This window comes from Thalia democratica, chromosome 6 (assembly GCF_965202585.1).
Source record: "Thalia democratica chromosome 6, ktThaDemo2.hap1.1, whole genome shotgun sequence".
In the NCBI taxonomy this organism is placed as follows: domain Eukaryota; kingdom Metazoa; phylum Chordata; class Thaliacea; order Salpida; family Salpidae; genus Thalia; species Thalia democratica.
This window is the reverse complement of record NC_139170.1, coordinates 59511260-59534881: the sequence shown is the minus strand read 5'-3', so window position 1 is coordinate 59534881 and position 23622 is coordinate 59511260. Positions and strand designations below refer to the sequence as shown.

At 28.4% G+C, this 23622-nt stretch overlaps 1 protein-coding gene across 1 annotated transcript; it reads right to left on the bottom strand.

Moving 5' to 3' along the window:
* Window positions 1-15775: 15775 nt before the first annotated feature.
* Window positions 15776-22399, bottom strand: LOC145839272 (uncharacterized). The gene is made up of 4 exons (XM_082946869.1): window positions 21632-22399; window positions 20192-21544; window positions 18221-19663; window positions 15776-16027 (listed from the first exon to the last, which is right to left on the bottom strand). The coding sequence occupies exons 1-4, from the start codon at window positions 22397-22399 to the stop codon at window positions 15776-15778; spliced, it is 3816 nt and encodes a 1271-aa protein (XP_082802995.1).
* Window positions 22400-23622: the final 1223 nt, after the last annotated feature.

The following is a 23622-nucleotide window of genomic DNA, read 5'->3' as shown; positions in this document are numbered from 1 at the left end:
TAATTTTTCAATAGTTTGCATACATGTTTATATATCAAACTAACAAAATTAATATAACTGTGAAAATGTTTATTTACAAAACGCAAACAAAAGATAATAAAATATCATGGCCGATACAAAGTTGTACATTCTTCAGAACATAGTATGCTTATAGAAAAAACAACGGGTAGAAAAAATTTAAATGAAAATGTGAGAATGTATGCAATACTACAAGAGTGCTGAACAATTTGTTATTTCTGTTAAAAATATAATAACCAGTACTTTTAGTCTACTTCAGTGCTTCTGAACATTTTTCTAGTGGCAGAACCCTTTTACAAAGTTCAACTTTTCCGCGGAACCTCTAATCTGATTAACATAAGACGTTTAATATAATATATTTCCTGCGAAAAACAAAAGAATTTCAGTGAAAAACGAACTTTTCAGCAAAACTATATCATTGTTAGAAATCATACCAATTATAATAGTATTAAGTCGAGTCAAACTTAAAGTGCGCCAGAGGCAATAGATATTTTATGATTCTATCATATATAAACGAAAACAAATATAATTAATCGCAACGTCATAAAAATTTTTCCTTGCATAATAAAAACAAAATGAGAGCTTAAAACAATAACGAAATGAACATGAACCTAATCAAATTCACAGATTACTGTAATAAACGGGTAAGATGTCTAACGAAAAATAAAAAATAAAAATTTAGTGCAAAACTTGAACTTGTCTCTTAGCAACAAGCATGAACTTGTCTCTTAGCAACGCGAAACCTTATTTCAGAAGCACTGGTCTACTTGACTTCAAGTGATACTTCGTGAAATAATGTAACTATGAGAGAGTTTTGGACTTTTTGGAAAAACGTAAGAAGGTAAAATGCAATGAGTCCTTATTTTACAAGAAAACATGCAATTAAAAAAAAAGACAAAAAATTATAAATTGCACTATTTCAAAACAAATCATTATCATCAACTATTTGTTGTTACAAGCAGATAAAATTAGCAGTCAGATGACATGACAATTGTTTGAGAAAAAAATAAAAGTCGCAGGATTTTACTGGGTTCAGTTTAAAATGTCCATTGTTTTAGATTTTGTTCAGAAATTTAAAAATTCTAATCTAGAGAAATAGGATCGCAATGTGTTAACTATCTAGTCTACTGTTTTTTATTTGCATAGATTCCATTTTGATCTTGTTTTTTGATACAAACAATAACTTTTTATTCTTTAATACCTTACATACTTAAATGTGCAAAATTGAGACTTTAAAAAATAATAATGTTTAACATGAAACTAAAAAAAAATATTTTGAGGTATTATGAAAAAAATATATTAAAAATATAAAAGATTTAGTTTTTTAAGTAAAATATTTACAAGCATCTAAAACTTTAATATTTCAAAATAACATTTGCTTTTTACTGTTATTTTCAAAAACTTAAATAAATAACATTATAGCATTTTAAACACACATATTATTTTTTGTAATTTTGTTGAACTAAGCACAAAAAAAAAATAATGTAAGAGTTTTTAGTAAAACTTTAAAACAAAATGATATTTTGTAGAAAATGAATTTAAAAAAAAGTTAAACTAACTATCATCAAAATAAATTGTTATAAACTTAATTAATAAAAAATGTAGAAAAGCTTAATTTTGAATTTGTTTCAAAAAATTCGTAAACAGGCTAACAACCTTAAACGACAATAATAAAATTCAATTCAGTTAATCAAAACCAAATAATATGTATAAAAACATAAAATAATGCTGTAAGCAAACAAAACAAAACATAAAATAAAATAAAAATATACTTACTTTTTGTTTGGTTGCAAGCTTTGACAAACAACGCCTGACCGCCAGAAACAAACTTAGTTTATCTGAAAAAATATCAACATTTTAGCTTTTTCTATAAATTACGTAAAAAAAATCATGTGATACCTGATAACGTAAAATTTTAGATTCATTACTAATTTCAAACATTAAATATATGTTTTTCAGTTTAAATTCACACTAAATAATATTTATTTTTTTTTTTTAATATTGACAATTGACAGCGTTGCGAGCATATTTTAAATTTTAAAGAGTTTGCGTAAAAATAATCATTTAGCATTTAAAAAAACATTCTTAAACATACTTTAAATATACACTATGGCCAACAACAGTTCATGTAGCAATATGCAAAATGTTTTTTTAATCTAGGCAAATAATGTGACAATAATGCCGGTTTTTTTTTTCTTTTTAGGGCAAGGCAGGCAAATATATTAATGATTAAAAGTTTTGTAAACCAAAACTAAATATTTGTTATTACAGCCAGAAGACGGTTACAATTTCACCTCATACTAATGACTTACTCAATACAATTTTTCCATAAAAATTAATGCAGAAAATTTACAGTATAAATTTAAAAGATTACTTGTTCCGTTTAGTTTATCCTAAGTACGTCTATTAACAAAAAATGATGATAAAAAATTTCAAGCTGTAGGTCACAGCTGAAAAATTTCAATTTTTTCCTGAATTTTCAAAAGTTTACTAACTTATAAAATAATTAGGTGTTATAATTCTTTTAATATTTATATAAACATCAAAAATTGCTTGTTTAACCTAATAAAAAATACTTTAGCTATATTAATACAATCATTGAGATGCTTAAATTGTAAATTAAGCGATAAAATTATCGCTATTAAACAATATCAACAGTAAGTATGAACAAATGATTATAATAAAATTTTAATGTTATTACTAAATAAATATTTAAAAACTTATTTGTACCTCTGTCTGAATCATCTCATGCAACGATGACTTCAAGATGGATTTGGAAGTGATTAGGAAGGTGATGATGATAAAGATGACACTCTACAAAAGTAATATTTTTCTTAAATAGTTTTGCAAAACTTTAAAAATTTATTTAAATATATAATTAGAATTGTTTACAAAATGGAACTGTTTAAGTAAAAATATAAACTAATGATAAACAAAATGTAAGCTGATTAAACTATGTTTTATTGTTAACTATACATAAGCTTGGAATAAAATGCTAAATTACATATAAAAACAATAACTTAATAACTATGTTAGTTAAAAAAAAAGGATTTATATAAAAATTTAATAACGTAAAATTGTAGATTGAGTTTCATTTAAAAAAATTACAATAATTTTATTTAAGAACAGTTCACTTTTAAATATACTTGGGCTATTTTTTTTTTTTTTCGTCTACGATTGCGTTAAAAAAAAGCTTGAGATTTTTATGATTTTTTTTTTATGCACTTTTAATCTGCACCGCACGACCATTAACAACAGCTAATGTGACATTGAGCTGAATTCGCTCTTATTAGGGCTCACTTGGCAGACATGATTGTAATTACGTTGGCTAATGAGCACAGCAACAATGCGCTTTTTATTCAATTATCAATTAACACAACATTGGTTATTTCTAGACTGTTTACCCTTTAATGAAATTTAAAACTTGTACAAATATAAATAAAATTACTCGACCGTTTGAGATATTTTTAAAGTGCGATTATTTTTGAAAAATCGAATCGACGGTAAAAAATTGCCCGAAAAAAAAACGACAAAAAAAAGCTTATTACTCAATCATTACAAGTTTCTTAGATAAATAAAAATAATACAGGTTTATTAGTTGTTATTAAGTTAATTATCACTAATTTTGCTTTTATAATTTTAATAAATAACAAAATATCGGTTTGTTTGATTTTTAAAAGCACAGTAATGGTTTAGTCTTAAATTATAAAGGTAAAATTTAAACCTCACAGCAATCATTAAAAATTTAAGAGTAGTATTTGATTAGGAACAATTTGATATTTAGTTACATTAGCTACTTAAAATCTAAATTAGATTTAAAATAACTATAATGTTTTTAAAACAAATATAAAAATAAGAAAAATAAAATGTAAATAAATATAAATATGTATAAAAATCTATTTAATCAGATTCATAAAAGTTAATCTAAAAAATAGTATACCTTTTTATTTGTCTCTCTTGCGATGATGACTTCATAGTTGACATTGACTTTACTTATAATTATTCTAAAACAGTTTAATTTATGTTAATGCTTGAAATTTAATTTTTGATAAAAAAATTTAAACATTCATGTGTACACTAAAACTATATAAAAAATTAAAAATAGTTTACTGAAAAAACCTTAAAATTTTTAAATGAAAACCTTTTTAAAATTTTAGTTATAGATGAGTCATGAGTTTATACTTTGAATGACATCTTAAATGAAAATACAATTAAATTAACTTGTTAGCTGATTTTGTGCTTCAAAATTATATAAATTTGTTATTAAAGCTACTCTTAACATTAAAATCATTTTTGATTTAAAAACTATAGATCTAAAATTTTTTTAAAGTTTTTACTGAAGTCAATAACAAATAGCTTTACAATAGTAGTTATTGTCTTTTCAATATTACAAACAACTAAAGAAATATTCAGTAAGGTTCAAGATAACTTTTAATAATTTATGTTTTTAAAACTTTTATCAGTTACTTACTTTAACAAAAATAATTTTAAAGTAAAAAAACCTGGTTCAATTTTAGTGAAAAAAAAAACAAAAATATGAGACTGTACTAATAAAATAACTAAATTAATAAAGAAAATTACACAAATTTAGCCAGTACCTAAGATACTGTTGCTGTTGCTCATGTAGCATTTTAGTTGTAAAATTTAAAAATGTTAAAAGCCAAAAACACACGCTTTACTATGAATCATAGCTTCGATATTCAGTAAAAGTTTGAGTATTAATGTATATTCATTACTTTAGTTATATACTTGTGTGTAAAAAATCCAAGATAGCTAGTTCTGTTTTTTAAAAACTTAAATTTATTTGAAACAAACGTTTTTTGTTTTTCAAATTAAAATTTACGCAGTTATATTCCAGAAAAAAGTTTTCTTTACTACATAAGCTTCTTAGATAAATTTTGTTTCAAAAAACTAAAATTCACAAATAGTTATAATAAACTTAATACTGCTAAAAATATTTAGAAAAAAAATTAGATTTAAAAGATCATATGTAGTATGCTATTAAATATGTTTGTAACATGTACTGTTTTAATTAAATACAGACAAATAACGTAATTAATTTTTAGGTCTGATAATAGCATAGTACTAATTAAATCTTTTTTTCCAATAATCATCTTAAAGTTTTGTAAGTGTTAAAACTTACATGAAAAAAGTAAAACAAACGGAATCAATTTATCAAGATAACACACATTAAATTTGGTGTAAATTGATAGAATTAGATTTATTTATAGTTCTGCCTATTGTATACTATTAAGTTAAAATAGTTTGTTTAATAATCATCTTAAAGTTTTGTATGCTAAAGTATTAAAAGTTAAAAGATAAAACTAAAAGAAGAAATCTTTTTATAAATATATCATAATTTAGATTTGGTGTTTGGTACAAAAATTTTATTTTAAAGTAAATCAAGCCGTTTTAAATGTAAATTTTGAACATAGTTTAGTTTGTTTTGTGTTTTTGTATAATAATATTATTACTTATTTCACGTCAGAAAATATGTTCATAAAGTTTAGTCCAAGGACCTGGTCCTGGTGTACGAAAAAACCTTGTCGTTATCGATTCGTACACCATAACAGTTTAATTTCATTATTAAAGTTACTTTAACATCTAAAAAACTTTAAAAAACCGTTTTACAATAAAATAAATTTTGAAAAGCATACTAAATAGTTTTTACTTACTTTTTATTTAATTTAAGGTGCTTTAGTAATACTGGTTGCATATAATTACTAATTAAGTTATATCTTAAGCATTTATTATGTGCTTTTAAAAATGTTATAATTTTGCAGAAATACTCATTTATTGTAGAATTAAAAACATATTATTAGTATAAATAGGTATGTAAAAATTGTAGTTTGGCTTTTATTAACTATTAAAGTTCATAGCAATAATTATCAATATTAAATGAGTGGATGTTGTTTGTTAACTGAGAGTTCAGTTTCAGAGTTTCTTACAACAAATATACAATTATCTTAAACAATATTATTCTTATCTTAATAACCCAAACGATCTTTTGTACAACATGTAGATTTATATTTTTGCGCTTTTTTGTTGTTAAGAAAAACAAACAACTACTTAACTCTGAAAATATTGAATAAACTTAAAAACTTGAAGTTAAACAATAAACGACTGTGTTGGACATCGACGTGAAAATTTTATTATTTTTCTTTCGATAGTCCAAAAGTCGAGTTTATAAGTAATTTGATATTTAAATCTTTTTCTATACTACTAATTTTTTAAATGATAAAAACACTTTGGTTTTTAAAAACATTGTTTCGAAAAATAATAACAACCGCTAGTTGACGCATTTTTGCCATGTAGAAATAACTACCGATCACGCCGGGTTTCATGCTTTAATCAGCATGTTACATCATGCAACCATGTCTTGACCAGGCGATTGTTATGTAAGAAAGACGTATATAAACAGCAGAGCAAACGAGAAAGCGGATCATTTGGATTTCGACGTTAACAAGAAGCATCACTACGCCAGTTTCCAGTCCGAAGCGTAAGCCGCCATCTTGGAAAAGCTGACTAAACTCCCGGAAACCCTTCTCTTGGCGCTCTGAGTGTAAGTTGCCATCTTGGAAAATCTAGATGATATCCAGCGAAACATTCTTATTCAAGTATTTGTCTGAAACATTTACTTTGTACTTAACTTCATAACTTAGTAATTTTTATATCTTGTTCTGTATACGTTATTTATACCTACTTTAGCAACGTCGACGGGGCGTACAACTTGATTTGAGTTGTTAACGTGCCATACTCATAAGCCTACGCATACTGCAGCAGACAAGCAGCAACAACTTCCAGTTTGGATCAATTTGAACATTGAACTCGACCCATAAGCCCACGCACTCAGTGGCATAAACTTATTAATATTATATCTTTTTATCTTGCGCGCTCTCCATCCGGTGTCAACGAGGAAGTATAAGTCCCTACTCTCTGAACCAGTAAACTGTACGAGCAACCATCTGTTACAGCCCAACTAGAATTGTGAACTGCAAGAATTTTCTTATCGTGTAATTGTAAATGTAATTGTATAATAAAGCATATAGGTACTTGTTAGTCTTTATTTAAATTTAAATTATAAGTAAAATGAATAGGGTATTAGCTCTTACTTACTCTTGCACTCGGTCGCAGACCGAGACAGCAACTAGTGATAAAGATGGCTTCGAAGCTACTGCTAACCTGGCTTCTGTCGAAACTGCCAAACCTGTTACAGAGGCGGTTTCCCTCAAAGCTAGAGACCTCAGTGGTTCGGAGTACATCAACTGGATGCATTTTGGTAGATAAGCTAAACGATTTTGTTTATCAATAGCAATGGCTATTGATGACTTTTAGATAAGAGGTCATCAATAACTTAAACATATTTGATTCCGAACTACTCGGTCGTTTAAAGGTAAAAAAAAAAACATAAAAACTGGTAGTCATTTGTTAAAATAAAACTCTTTATTTTTATACTTATAAAGAGTTATAAAACGCATATATGTGTCATTATACCACGTATAATATTTTTTTTTCTTATTTCTTATTTTAGCTTATTTTTTTTAATAACAACACATGTTTGTAATTTTTTTTTACTTTTGAATTAACAGTTTTACCGTGTTAAGATTCTGTATTTAGCTATTTTTTTTCAAAAACAGTTTGAAGATTTGTAATGGAATACCATTTACACTGCTGTTCCATTAAGTTGAATACTGAATTATGTAGAACATTCTAGACCACCTTGCTGTTGTTAACGTGTTGTTCAAAGAGAAATATTAATTTTTTCTCTTAAATTTAAAGTTTTTTTTTAACTTTCTTTAATTCTTAGAAAGAGTTTTTTAATTTGAAATCCAAGCAGTTTATTCTCTATTTATTTATAAGTTCTTATAATATATTCTTGTTAGATTTAACTTTTGTTTTAAAGTTTTGACCACATTTATAGTATTTTCTATAATATGATGCTCTTAAGTTTTAGTTTTTGACATATTCTTTATTAATACAATATGTTTATTCAATATCGTGCCTATTTTAAAATAAAGTAGCCCTAAGTATTACCTATTATGAATATAAGTTAACTTAAAGTTCTTATTTATTTATAAATTATATTGTAGATTTAAAGTATGTTACAACCATACTATAGAATAAGTATAGTAATCTAATCTTTATGCGGGTTACATGGGTTTCTTCCATAAAATGTTCACCAGTCTTTTAGGTAACAGTTAAATAAGATCTAAAAAGTATTTTACCCAAACAAACTTTTCTTGTATAATAACTTTTATTTTTAAGGCAGCATTTATCACACTTTTATCTCAAACTTTTATATTTTTGTCATTTTAATTACATAAAGCATTTTGTTTAAAAGTAGGATAAAAAAAAATACAATAAATCTTGACAGTTCAAATTAAATACTGTTTTTATAAGCAATATTTAAATCTACTTTCTGCCTCTTTTAAAACAAAAATAAATAGCAAATATTTAGTATGATGTTTTTCACGTTAAACAACTGAGTTAGTTCAAAAAATCTTGTTACAAACATTATAAACTTAATTTGAACCTGAAATTCAACAAACACACTTTAGCTACTTATATTAAATATTTTTTTAGTAAATGTTATGGGCAGATCATCAATATCAGAAAATAGTGTTAAAAATCCAATATGTGGAAAAAGTATAATGAAATTAGACTCAAAATATGATGAGAGTAAAAATTTTTTTGCAACCTAATCATTATTGTAGTTAACTACATTCAACTAAACAAACCAAAGTGACGTAAGCAGAAATAATTTAATTATTCATTATCTTTGTCAAATTAAACTATTTTGGTTTTAGTTTGGTGTCTCTCTTTTTTAGTTAATTGTTGAATTTAAATGCTTGACTACGTTTTGTTTTTTTCTTGATTAATTAGTTTTTGATGTAAATATAAGGCTGTATAAATTTGAATTTTAGTTTTTAATTTAAACTACAAGTTTTTAAATAATTCAGTATTGTAATAGAAGTAGTAAGCAAAAACATCTTATAAATTTGGAAATGGGTCAGAATTACACAAAGACAAAAATGCACGAGGGGCAGAATTGCACTAAGAAAAAATTGCACTACGGCACATAATTGCATGAAGATACTTTTGTACGAAGACAAATTCGCACGATGGGAAAAATAGCGCTATAACAATTTTGCACAAAGGGTCAACAACCAAGGCCAGCAGGGTTCTCCAAGTAGAGTTGATGATTCGAAGGAATCATAAATGGATTAGAAATATTCCAACATCGACGCAGAAGTCATCAAAAACATGAAGAAATTATTTGATGAATTGCAAATTGAAAGTTACCAAGAACCACTTTGTCAATCCTAAGTCATGGTGCTCAGCACTACGGAGTAAGTGGAATGCGGGGAACCACCGAAGAGCCGTCTGAGGAGGTATCAGGATGGAAAAACCGGAGATTCCAGGAAAAACTGGCTTGAACAACTAACCTGTGAGGATTTTGTTAGGGAGCAAAAAAGTAATGAAAAGCAATAGATGAACACTATGATAGTTAATTAGATTTTTTACTAAATAATTCATTCATATATTTCATATTGATCGTCATCAATAAGTATTTATTAAACAAGTACTAGTTTGTGGTCTGAATTTTGCTTTTTATGTTAATGTATAAGTTTTATACACTGTTTAAAAACATGTGCTTCCTTCTTTGTTTCAAGTGAAATTGTTGTTTTTTTTTCATTTATTTCGTTATGTGTCTTTCTGTTTATGTGTCCTAGGTTTTGATGCCTAGGTCCATTATATGGGCAATAAACCTACAATAACAAAATTTTTAAAAACTATTTTATGTCCTTAATTTACTTAAAACTAATTTTAGGTATATCAGTAGTATTGTTAAAATCGATTTTTTTTTCATTAATTTTAAAAAATTTTTAATTAAAATACTCATTTATTGCTTTTTTCTGTGTTCATCTACTTTGGCTAGTGAAAAGAACAACCATACTATAATTTCCATTATGGATTCAAAAGTTTTGCAATTTTATCAGTAATCTAGTCAAATACAGAAATTGTTGGCAAAAAAAAAGTTATTATAAAGTCCTTTTATTAAAAATTAAATTATAATGCAGTTTAAAAGATACTTGTTTAATTAGTTTGAAAAGAATAGTTGGTTGTTAAATATCATGTCAAATGTAAAGATTAAATTCTTAAGCTGAGTGATAACGTAAAATACTAACTAATGAAATTAAAAGATTCTAAACACTAAATACGTTTTCACCTACTTTTTTACCAACTGCCAAAATATGCTGCCTTTGTCTTCTAATTTTTAATGATAAAAATAAATAGAGATGTCAAATAATATTTCAGTTACCTTTTTAAAGAATTAGAAGAAGAAAAAAACAAAAGTTTTGTCAGTTTTAACATAAAAGATTACAAGTTAAATCTGATCAGCATATGTTTATTACCAGCACCCTAAGAATAAAAAAGACTAAAGTTTTCAATTTACTTTTATATTTTTTCATCTTAGTTTTCTGGTGACGATGATCAAAGTTACAAGTTAATGAAATTCATATTAACTTCCGTTAGTATTAAGGCATGTGTTGGCAGGGGCAAGTTTTCTTTGGAAAATTTATTCTCAAGACTGTATAAAAAAAAGTTCATTACGGGCTGCAGCTTTTATAAAAGAGTTTTGAAGATCAATACAAAAACAACTATTTTCAGCTATATAAGCTATAAAAGATCATTTATAATAACGATTACTGAAATTAGAGCATACTTGTGAGTTTAACCACTATTTTTGTTTCATAATTTTTTATTTCAATAGAAAAGTACCCTGCAAACCGCATATTTTGGCTTTTAGGATCGCACTTTGCCCACCCTGTGTTAATGTAATTGCATAGCTAATGAATACTAACATATATACTTTAGATTTTGAGGACTTTTTAGTGAATTTTCTTCAAGTTTATTAAGTTTAAATGATACAAATATACAATTTTATTGTGACGTAACTTTATATCAAGTATTGAATATATTTTTTATTTTTTATAAGGACATTTAAATTGCTTAGTCTTTTTCTAAAAAATAATACCATATTTTCTTTGTTTACGATCTAAAAAGTAGTTGTGTTGTTCAGAAAAGTACAAATTGTAAATACATACTTTCTATAAAATTACCGTTCTTTGATGTACTAAGTTTTTAACTTAAAAAACTTGTACTAAACGCAAGTATATAATAATGCGATCAGCTGCTAGCACTCTTGTTAGCGCGATGTGCATTAGATTGTAAACCTTGTTAGGTCGTTTTTTCAGAAGGAGATTGTAATTCCACTGGGACGTGAACTTGGTACGCAGGACAGGCAGCCGAAATCAAACAGGCAGGCTGTCCAGCGCCCACTTTTTTTTTCCTTTTAATGTATATTTCAATATTATAATTTACAATTTAAAACTTTTACACAAGTATTAAATCTAACAGGAATATACTATAAAAATGTATAATTAAATTAAGAATTATTTACTTGAAATAAAAACCAAAAAATCAAATATAAATGTTACTCATTTAAAACTTTTTGTATAAATCTTAACATTTTTATTTATAATTTTTTATTGAAATGAAATAAATATATAAGTATAACGTTTATACAAAAATTGTGTGAAAAAAGGGAGTTACTGATCAGAAAGAGACGTTGAAAGGACAAAAAAGTGGGCGCTGGACAGCCAACCTGCCTTTATTTTTGTTATTAAAATTTTTGTGTTGATTTGCTCGTTGTGAATAGTGTCTTTGATTGTTATTATTATTTTTTGCTAAAATAATGTTTGTTATCATCTGATCTAGTGAATCTCTTAGGTTGTTTGTGTCTTATCAGAGTTTATTGGGCTAGGGTTAAGCGGTTCATCTTGTCGATTATTCCACGCCCGTCTAATTTGTTTTACAAAAGTCTCGTGGCTTTCGTCGAAACTTTCTTTTAATTTAGATTTTATTCGTTTTGGTGCAAAATAGAATTCGAAAATTTTTATTAAAACTTTTTTTTTTTGCTTTCTGACCAATTTGTTACGTCTGCTAGGTATACGCTAAAAGGGGTAGTGTTATCGTATTTGGGAATTTTTCCTACAAATAAGTTTATAAAAACTTGACACATAGGTCGTAGGCCATCGTTCTATCAAGATGTTATATTTCGTCTTATCGTTTTGTATATCCAGGCGATGAAACTCTTCTTTGAAGTAGTTAAACATCTCCCGAGGGTTTTTAATGGTTTCAAAACGTTTGAATTTTTTATGACTTTATCGAAATTCATGCTGTTTTCTTGACCCAGACTACTTCAAGGATTGTTAAAGTTGTTTTTATTTTGTGAAATATTGTTATTTTGCATATTATTCGTTAGTAACTCTACTATTTTTTCTAAATTATTAACACATTTTGTATTAGGGTGGGTATTTGTTTTATCAAATGATACATTGCGATCTGAATCTGTTTTTTCTTTATTGTCTAGCTCAGGGGTCGGCAGGCAGTTGGTGGTCGCGGGCAAAATTTCAAGTTTACAAAGTCTTCGCGGGCCGCAGTTTTAGTTTTAGTGACATTTAAATAAACTTTTAGTTTTAGTAACACTAGAGAAAAGTTTTACTTTTATTCACCTTATGATTTTAAATGACTTTTAGCTATACATAGAATGCCTATTTAAATTAATATTTATTACAATAAAATTTTCTTTGACTAATATACTTAATTGTTAATAAACTATGTATTTTCATAAGCACTTAACAAGTTAAACTTAATACTTTTGTTATTTTACTTACAACCTAACTCTCTATAAAAACCAAACTTAAAAGACAATTTATGGGTTAATTTTATATATTTGTTATATTATCAACCCTTTTTTCATATTTTTGAGAGTATTTACTTCAAAAAAAGTTTTTTCGTGTTAAATAGTTTACATTCATTTGAAAATTTAGTAATTATTTATGTTAATAAAACTAATACCTGTTTGTATTCTAAAAAGCTAGAACAAATTCTTTAACATAATTAATTCTCAAATACTTAAATAAAATATCTTATCAGTAACAAGCCTTTTACATGGTTGCCACTTAAAAAGCAAAAATGTCTGAGTTGTATCAAACCAGCCTAAGTTTTTTAAAATTAAAAAAGCTAATAAATCGTTTTAATCAAGCTTAAATACCTAGTAAAAATATCATCATCATTGAAAAGTACACTTAGTGTAAGAAAACAAGAAAAACTACAATTAGTAAACTACACTACAGTCATAAAAACTATTCTGGGAATTAAAAGATTTCTTTAAAGTGTTTCAAATAAAATTTTCATACAAACTTGAGTTTTCCAGCTTTTAAAATAGCCTGTTTGTGTAGCAACCCAGTTAAAACAAAGTTCACAACATAAAGAAATAACGAAAGTTATTAACAGTAAATAAATTACATGCCAAAAAAAGTAAAAGTCAGCTGGAATCGACAACTAAGTTTCTTAAACAACTTTAACAAAAGTATAAAACTTTATTGAGTCATTAGCGAAATATAAAATCTTATTTTTTATTTATTATTATAGCAATTCTTTATCTGCAATAAGAATATTGCATTTAAAAATATTAGTTGTGAAGTATAAGACGAGCTACAAAAAAAAAAAAAAAACGTTGTTAGGACTTATTGCGAGAAACGATAAAAAAACAAATCACCAAATTTAGTTCCAACAAAGCACATGATTATCTTCAGTAACTACAGAATTATCAGAAAACATTGTTAGGGCAAGTTATAAAGTAGCAAAATTTAATATTTAAAATGAGATACCGTTTATAATTGAAAACTTTTTTAAAGAATGATATGTTGGCAGTAATGAAAAACTTTTGTTTATTTTTTCAATGACAACAAAAAATCATATTTAGGAAATGCATTAAGGTTATAAAGTCGCATAAATCAAATTAGGACTTTAATCAATATGTTAACATGAGAGCACTAATAGAAAAACTATTGCTGATCTGAGAATTTTTATTAGAGATGTTTTTACTAACTTTGACATTTTAGTAGAATTTTTTGCTTTAGTTCCAACACGAAGCACACCAATCGGTGAAATTTCACAAATAAAGGTGCAATGCACCAATACAAAGTTTTTGGAAGTACAATTCATTCTTTTATTTTTAGTATAAAGTTTAATTACAGTTTAAAAAGTGTATTAAATTTTATCAATATTAATAAAATATCATTATTAAAAAACACTGTTAAGCTACTTTAATATATTTTATAATAAAGAAATGTTTATTTGCTAAATTTTTTGTGTGAAATTGAAATTTCATTACTTTACATGTAAAAATTGTTTGAAATTCCAGGTTTTTTCAAAAATTCTCAAATTCAAGTTTTTTTCCAGAACTTTTAAGCATAAATTTTCAAGTTCAAAGCTTTTCCGGGATTCAAATTTTTTGGCAACACAGATTTTTCACACTTAAATGTACACAATAATAAAAATAATATTTTGAATTATATCAGCTGCAAGACTTAAAATTTAACATATATTATAACTCAAACTAACACTGTGAATTGAGCAAAACTTTCATCATAAGTTTAATTTGCCACTCTTTCGAGCTAAAATGCCAGCAATTCTAGCCAATAAAATTATAAAAAGACTTAATTGGCCTGAGATTTGAAGTCTTCAAATAGTGATAGTCTGAGTGTGTGTCAATTTTTAGTTGTTTATTTGCTTGAATTTGAACTATTAGGATTAACAAACTTGATAAATTTACCATCTCTAAACCTAGTTTATATTAAATAGGTAGCTCAAAAAACAGCAAATGTGTCTATTGATATGCAAGGCATAAAATTTAACTTAGTTTGACATAAACAATGTTTGAAAATGAAAATGTATACTTAAAAAATTTTTTATTTTATGTCATATATACTGTTTTAAATGTGTCTGTACAAATTTAGATATTACATGTAGAAACAACAATGTGAGAAAATTATGCATAAACTAAACCTAAACTAACTAAAGTATTAAATAAAAACTGGTTAAAATATGAGTATATTTTCAAGTTGGTGTGCATATAAATTAATTTAAGTTCAAAGAAAACTTCTAGTTATTAAAATGTGTAAAAAAAATTAAATAAACCTTATTTCTTATTACTATGTTATTTTAAATGCTTTTACACTAAAATATAACATTTACAAATAAAAAATCTATAAAAGAAACTTTGGTTTAAATAATGCTGAAAAAGAATATCTAAGCTATAAAGAAATGATACTTTAGTGAATTACTGTGCATTACTTTTGTACAAAATGGAAAACATTTGCATTTAGTTTATTTAATAAATAGGTGTTATATAAATAACTTATCTAATTCAAGCACTCTTTACACTCTTTTTCAGATAATTACTTAACTAAAGCAGTAATTTCTTCTAATTATTTTTAAATGTTATACAGAGACTTAAAACCAAACTAATCAAATTAAATCGAATTACCGAAAAAAACTCAACTTGAAATAAATTTTTGCTCAGCGGGCCACATTTACATGCTCGCGGGCCACAAAATTTTCTCTCGCGGGCTGCATTCCATTCAAAAAAATAAAGTGCTCGCGGGCCGCAGATTTACCCTTCGCGGGCCGCAATTGGCCCGCGGGCCGCAGTTTGCCGACCCCTGGTCTAGCTCATCACGCAGTTTATCGTTCTCAAAACTAATATCCTTTATAATCAGTTCGTAATTGTTTTGATTTTCCTCAAGGGTTTTGATTTTTTCTATTAGGATTTTTTTGTCATCTTGCCCTGAACGTGAGATATCGTAAAATTTTTCAAAATCAGGCTTTTTATCGATTAATTTTATAGATTTCTTATTTTTTCATTTAATGCATGTAGGGTGTTTTTTGTTGAGTTGTCCTCATCGTGTATACGGTCATTTTGGAAGAATATGTTACCTTCAACGATTTTGGCAGACTTGTTTTCGTCAGTTTGCTCGGAAGTTTCGGCATTACATCGAGATTGACTGTAAAAGTGTTTGGTTGAGGGTTTGTATGATCGAGGATCAGCCACTATTAGCTGAGGGGTTTGCCTGGGAACCTTCAGGGTCCGAACCTGAAGGAGTGGGGTCAGAACTGTTCTCGGCGCCTATCTTTCTGCGCGCGTTATTCTTCGGGTCATGGCTTTAAAGTGTTTGTGGGACAATATTCGAGTTTTCAGACACGTATGAAATGGAAAACTTGGAAAATGCATATTTACCTTAAATATTCAACTTGGGCGCTAGAGCCGAGGTTAATTAACCTAGTCGTTGTTTTCTTATACTGTTTATGATTCGGATGTACAAGCAGCTACTGTAATTACAGGAGGTATCAATAATTTCTATGTTACTAAGTATACTTCTAAACGCCAAGCGGGAGTAACGAGCTTTCTGCTATTTAAATAATTTTATCGTTTTCCAAACGCTAGGCTCAATGCACTTAGGATACCTCGCGGTATGAAAACTAAAGGTTTCTAAATGTGTGAGGAACTCAAGTTAAGTAAGCAGCAAAACAAACTCTAGTTGCCGGTTCGGGAAATTATCTTAAATTCTTTCTATTACTTGATGCGTGAGCGTTTAAATACTAATACAGGATAGAAAGTTAAGCTTCGTATCCTTTATTTTAATTAGTACTTATTGTTTAAATTACTTGTTATAAGTTTTTAAATTCTAAATATATAAATTAGGTAAGAAGGCTTTCTGTTCTTAGTTCTGTTAATCTGTTTATTATCTACTACTAGTTTTAAGACTTTTAGATTTTTTAAAGTAGTAAATAAGTATATAGAAAGGGAAATTTCTAAAATATAAATAAACTATGAGTTCGAAAACTAATAAAATTAGTTTTTGATCTCGACTTTAAGCTAGATATTTAACACGATTGAGGCTAATAATTTTTTATATAACACACAACGATACTAACACAATCACGAATAAGTAGTCGGTGTTGGGGGAGAAAACCCGTTTAGTAAACGAAACCCAGGGGAAATTGGAGTAAACTATATAAATCTGGATCGACCTCTTCGAAATATGGTGAACTAATGACCCTGAACTAGATAACAATGGTGCTCGATTAGCCTTGTCTTCGACACGATCGTAGTAAATGACGTAACTGGAACGATGATGACGTAATAAATTTTCGCTTTTTCCTAAGAAACAACCCGAAAAATGTTGTTAGAGTAACTTAGTAACTTAACTTGACTTACGGTACAAAGACCAAAACAAAAGCCGTTGCGTCCACGGAACTAGTGCCTATATACCAATATTTTGAGAGAATCGGCTTTTTTTTTCGGCAAATAATTTCTTTTCCGCGGAAACTTCGAAGAAATAAATAAACAACATATGAAAAAACTTTCCAAGGAGGAAATGTGTCATATATTTTAAAACGTCGGTTAAAATGACAAATTCAAATGAAAATTATTATTATTTAGTGTAAGGAAATTCAAATAAAGGACTACGTCCTTACACTTTCTCTGCTGATTTTTTTTTATTCAGTTTGAAGAACTTGCTTAGGGTTTTATTTGAAATTAAGTCCAAAAAAGATTTTTTACAATGCTACTATAGATTTTTGCAGCCTAGGTTTATGTAAAAATTCTTAAGGGTAAAAATTAAGGGCAAAAAAGTGGAGTGTCACATCCCATAACAGAAATTTAAGTTCGGGCAACATTTCCAAGAGGTTTACCATTTAATTTTACTTTAGGAAAAAATTTAAGCGGGTCTTGTTTACCATAGAACTACTCATTCGTAAAATGGAAAATAAGTCAATTTACAGAAAAAAACGCACACAAAAAAAACATAAAAATTTAAAACTCTAACTAACGATACGCAAAAAAAGTTACCCACATTGACCACATTTAAGAAAAGTTAAGGGTAGTCTTTTAAAATGACAAAGTTAGTATGTATTATCACATATTTTGTATAGCTGTATAATTATATAGGCACTTAAGCGTAATACTTTAACTAATGAACAATTTGAGTAACCTTATCTAATTGATATACAATATTAAACAATAGTAAAAATATTAATTATAAGTGTAATATTTAAAACTTCGGTGTTTTTTTTATATGTACTAGGTTACATTTATTAAAAGAAAAAAAAACAACTAGATTTTATTACATGTAACACTAATAAACAAACTAATAAAGCACTATGTTAGATTTAACTATCTTTAGTTAAAAATTTGATTGCACAAAGGACATTTATTGTGGTCTTTAAACCAAGCATATGTACACTTTTTGCAAAAATAATGGCTGACATGGCAGTCAAGACGAACCATATCCATATCAACTTGCAAATCGTCAAGACAAACGATACATTGTTCGCCGACTAGTGAATTGTCGGCAGTGAAATGTTCGAACCTTTCAATTCTTTCAGTAGTCAGACCTGTTCGTTGCATTTGTTGTTGTTGAAACAGTTGCCATAGTTGTTGCTGTTGTCGTTGTAGATGTAGCTGTCGTTGTTGTTGGTGGTGTTGTTCTTGTCGTTGTAGTTGTTGTTGCTGAAACAAATGTTGTTGTTGCTGTAATGGTAGTTCTTGTAGTTGTTGTTCTAATTGTTGTCCTTGCTGTTGTATATGTTGCAGTAGTTGTTGTAGTTGTTGTTGTAATTGTTGTCTTTCTTGTTGTCTTTCTTGATGTGGTAGTTGTTGTTCTAATTGTTGTGCTCGTTGTTGTAAATGCTGCAGAATTTGTTGTTGTTGTTGCTGTAATGGTAGTTCTTGTAGTTGTTGTTGTAATTGTTGTCCTTGCTGTTGTAGGTGTTGTGGTAGTTGTTGTTCTAATTGTTGTGCTCGTTGTTGTAAATGCTGCAAAAGTTGTTGTTGTTGTTGCTGTAATGGTAGTTCTTGTAGTTGTTGTTGTAATTGTTGTCTTTCTTGTTGTAGGTGTTGTGGTAGTTGTTGTTCTAATTGTTGTGCTCGTTGTTGTAAATGCTGCAGAAGTTGTTGTTGTTGTTGCTGTAATGGTAGTTCTTGTAGTTGTTGTTGTAATTGTTGTCTTTCTTGTTGTAGGTGTTGTGGTAGTTGTTGTTCTAATTGTTGTGCTCGTTGTTGTAAATGCTGCAGAAGTTGTTGTTGTTGTTGCTGTAATGGTAGTTCTTGTAGTTGTTGTTGTAATTGTTGTCTTTCTTGTTGTAGGTGTTGTGGTAGTTGTTGTTCTAATTGTTGTGCTCGTTGTTGTATATGTTGCAGAAGTTGTTGTTGTTGTTGTTGCTGTAATGGTAGTTCTTGTAGTTGTTGTTGTAATTGATGTCTTTCTTGTTGTAGGTGTTGTGGTAGTTGTTGTTCTAATTGTTGTGCTCGTTGTTGTATATGTTGCAGAAGTTGTTGTTGTTGTTGTTGCTGTAATGGTAGTTCTTGTAGTTGTTGTTGTAATTGTTGTCTTTCTTGTTGTAGGTGATGTGGTAGTTGTTGTTCTAATTGTTGTGCTCGTTGTTGTATATGTTGCAGAAATTGTTGTTGTTGTTGCTGTAATGGTAGTTCTTGTAGTTGTTGTTGTAATTGTTGTCTTTCTTGTTGTAGGTGATGTGGTAGTTGTTGTTCTAATTGTTGTGCTCGTTGTTGTAAATGCTGCAGAAGTTGTTGTTGTTGTTGCTGTAATGGTAGTTCTTGTAGTTGTTGTTGTAATTGTTGTCTTTCTTGTTGTAGGTGATGTGGTAGTTGTTGTTCTAATTGTTGTGCTCGTTGTTGTAAATGCTGCAGAAGATGTTGTTGTTGTTGCTGTAATGGTAGTTCTTGTAGTTGTTATTGTATTTGTTGTCTTTCTTGTTGTAGGTGTTGTGGTAGTTGTTGTTCTAATTGTTGTGCTCGTTGTTGTAAATGTTGCAGAAGTTGTTGTTGTTGTTGTTCTAATTGTTGTGCTCGTTGTTGTATATGCTGCAGAAGTTGTTGTTGTTGTTGTTGTTGCTGTAATGGTAGTTCTTGTAGTTGTTGTTGTAATTGTTGTCTTTAGTGTTGTAGTTGTTATGGTAGTTGTTGTTCTAATTGTTGTGCTCGTTGTTGTAAATGCTGCAGAAGTTGTTGTTGTTGTTGCTGTAATGGTAGTTCTTGTAGTTGTTATTGTAATTGTTGTCTTTCTTGTTGTAGGTGTTGTGGTAGTTGTTGTTCTAATTGTTGTGCTCGTTGTTGTAAATGCTGCAGAAGTTGTTGTTGTTGTTGTTGCTGTAATGGTAGTTCTTGTAGTTGTTATTGTAATTGTTGTCTTTCTTGTTGTAGGTGATGTGGTAGTTGTTGTTCTAATTGTTGTGCTCGATGTTGTAAATGCTGCAGAAGTTGTTGTTGTTGTTGCTGTAATGGTTGTTCTTGTAGTTGTTGTTGTAATTGTTGTCTTTCTTGTTGTAGGTGTTGTGGTAGTTGTTGTTCTAATTGTTGTGCTTGTTGTTGTAAATGCTGCAGAAGTTGTTGTTGTTGTTGCTGTAATGGTAGTTCTTGTAGTTGTTGTTGTAATTGTTGTCTTTCTTGGTGTAGGTGTTGTGGTAGTTGTTGTTTTAATTGTTGTGCTCGTTGTTGTAAATGCTGCAGAAGATGTTGTTGTTGTTGCTGTAATGGTAGTTCTTGTAGTTGTTGTTGTAATTGTTGTCTTTCTTGTTGTAGGTGTTGTGGTAGTTGTTGTTCTAATTGTTGTGCTCGTTGTTGTAAATGTTGCAGAAGTTGTTGTTGTTGTTGTTGCTGTAATGGTAGTTCTTGTAGTTGTTGTTGTATTTGTTGTCTTTCTTGTTGTAGGTGTTTTGGTAGTTGTTGTTCTAATTGTTGTGCTCGTTGTTGTAAATGCTGCAGAAGTTGTTGTTGTTGCTGTAATGGTAGTTCTTGTAGTTGTTGTTGTAATTGTTGTCTTTCTTGTTGTAGGTGTTGTGGTAGTTGTTGTTCTAATTGTTGTGCTCGTTGTTGTATATGTTGCAGAAGTTGTTGTTGTTGTTGTTGCTGTAATGGTAGTTCTTGTAGTTGTTGTTGTAATTGATGTCTTTCTTGTTGTAGGTGTTGTGGTAGTTGTTGTTCTAATTGTTGTGCTCGTTGTTGTATATGTTGCAGAAGTTGTTGTTGTTGTTGCTGTAATGGTAGTTCTTGTAGTTGTTGTTGTATTTGTTGTCTTTCTTGTTGTAGGTGTTGTGGTAGTTGTTGTTCTAATTGTTGTGCTCGTTGTTGTATATGTTGCAGAAGTTGTTGTTGTTGTTGTTCTAATTGTTGTGCTCGTTGTTGTATATGCTGCAGAAGTTGTTGTTGTTGCTGTAATGGTAGTTCTTGTAGTTGTTGTTGTAATTGTTGTCTTTCTTGATGTAGGTGTTGTGGTAGTTGTTGTTCTAATTGTTGTGCTCGTTGTTGTAAATGCTGCAGAAGTTGTTGTTGTTGTTGCTGTAATGGTAGTTCTTGTAAATGTTGTTGTAATTGTTGTCTTTCTTGTTGTAGGTGTTGTGGTAGTTGTTGTTCTAATTGTTGTGCTCGTTGTTGTATATGTTGCAGAAGTTGTTGTTGTTGTTGCTGTAATGGTTGTTCTTGTAGTTGTTGTTGTAATTGTTGTCTTTCTTGTTGTAGGTGTTGTGGTAGTTGTTGTTCTAATTGTTGTGCTCGATGTGGTATATGCTGCAGAAGTTGTTGTTGTTGTTGCTGTAATGGTAGTTCTTGTAGTTGTTGTTGTAATTGTTGTCTTTCTTGTTGTAGGTGTTGTGGTAGTTATTGTTCTAATTGTTGTGCTCGTTGTTGTAAATGCTGCAGAAGTTCTTGTTGTTGTTGCTGTAATGGTTGTTCTTGTAGTTGTTGTTGTAATTGTTGTCTTTCTTGTTGTAGGTGTTGTGGTAGTTGTTGTTCTAATTGTTGTGCTCGTTGTTGTATATGTTGCAGAAGTTGTTGTTGTTGTTGCTGTAATGGTTGTTCTTGTAGTTGTTGTTGTAATTGTTGTCTTTCGTGTTGTAGGTGTTGTGGTAGTTGTTGTTCTAATTGTTGTGCTCGTTGTTGTATATGTTGCAAAAGTTGTTGTTGTTGTTGTTCTAATTGTTGTGCTCGTTGTTGTATATGTTGCAGAAGTTGTTGTTGTTGTTGCTGTAATGGTTGTTCTTGTAGTTGTTGTTGTAATTGTTGTCTTTCTTGTTGTAGGTGTTGTGGTAGTTGTTGTTCTAATTGTTGTGCTCGTTGTTGTATATGTTGCAGAAGTTGTTGTTGTTGTTGCTGTAATGGTTGTTCTTGTAGTTGTTGTTGTAATTGTTGTCTTTCTTGTTGTAGGTGTTGTGGTAGTTGTTGTTCTAATTGTTGTGCTCGTTGTTGTAAATGCTGTAAAAGTTGTTGTTGTTGTTGTTGCTGTAATGGTTGTTCTTGTAGTTGTTGTTGTAATTGTTGTCTTTCTTGTTGCAGTTGTTGTTGTATTTGTTGTGGTAGTTGTTGTTCTAATTGATCTCTTGATTCAACTAATCGACGAAACCAATTTGGTAGATTTTGTAGATCATTATGACGATTCCAATGACCCATTTAAGTTTTTAATTAGTCTGTAAAATTCATCTAGAAGTTTTTTTTTTCTAGTAGTATGGTTATTTACAAAAAAACAAACTATAAAAAAAATTGTGTTAATAACAAAAAAAAACAACAATTGTTTTAAAACTGTTCATTACGATAAAAACACTCCTTTTCTCGTTTCTATTAAACTTTTACCTACCAATTCTCAAATGAAACTATATTATATTTAAGAAAATATCGAAATATGGATTACATTATAATACTACATATAAAATTAAAAAAGAATTTCCTTAAATTTGAAAGAAGTTTAATGTTGTGGGAGTCTACAATAATATAGTATAAGTCAGTGGTCTTTAAGCTGATTGAAAGCTGTGCACATGAAAAATAATTTTTGTTCACCCAAAATTGAAGAATGGTGCCTCTAGTGGGAATAAACGCGTAAATTACTTTGATAGTCTAAAGGAGACTGTAGCATTTTATGCGCTTTGTCGATTGAAATTAGCTTTTACTTATATAAATAAAACTCCCATAAGCTTATATGGTTTCTTTTTTTTGACTTTTCAATGTGCGTTTTTGTTTCAATCTGATTTTTACAAGATTTTTTTTTATACTCGCTATGTCCGCCAATATTTACAACTTTTATTTGGATACCCGCAATTCTTAAAACTTGAAAGCTCGTGAGAAATATAAATCTGTCCAGTTAGACCAATTTTTTAATGTACAATAAGTATTCTGGAAATAAAAATTAAGAGCAAAATAGTCTTGAACTTAATTTATAGGATATATGAAACTTCCATAGTAACAAACAGTCTGATAAAATTATCACATTGTCAAATAGAGTTTAAAAATTTTTGTAATTAACTAAATTTGAAATGCTCTAATCAGCGATTTCTAATATTTTTCACATTTGGGCCGCCGACTAAAAACTTTGCCTATCCCTATCTTAAATATCTACTTAACAATAACATTTTAACTTGACATGTATTATTAGCTAAGTATTAATTTTTTTTTTGTTGTTGATATCATTAGATTTGAATAGAAAGAATAAAATTTAAAAATTATGTAGTGGCATTAAAAAAATTGACTCCGTTGTGAGCTGGAGTTGCTGGTCATCTTTATATATATTACATATATATATATATATATATATTTATCTATTTCGTGCTAATGTCTGTGTACTTGATTCTGCGGATACTTCACATTCCGCATCGTAATAGTTTTAAGTTAGAATTATTTCA

Coding starts and splice junctions, on each gene's coding strand:
- LOC145839272 (XM_082946869.1), bottom strand. CDS start 22,399: ATGGGTCATTGGAATCGTCATAATGATCTACAAAATCTACCAAATTGG. Junction 19,664..20,191: donor TGCAGCATTTACAACATCGA/GCACAACAATTA, acceptor CTACCATTACAG/CAACAACAACAACATCTTCT. Junction 16,028..18,220: donor TGCAAGTTGATATGGATATG/GTTCGTCTTGAC, acceptor CCACTCCTTCAG/GTTCGGACCCTGAAGGTTCC.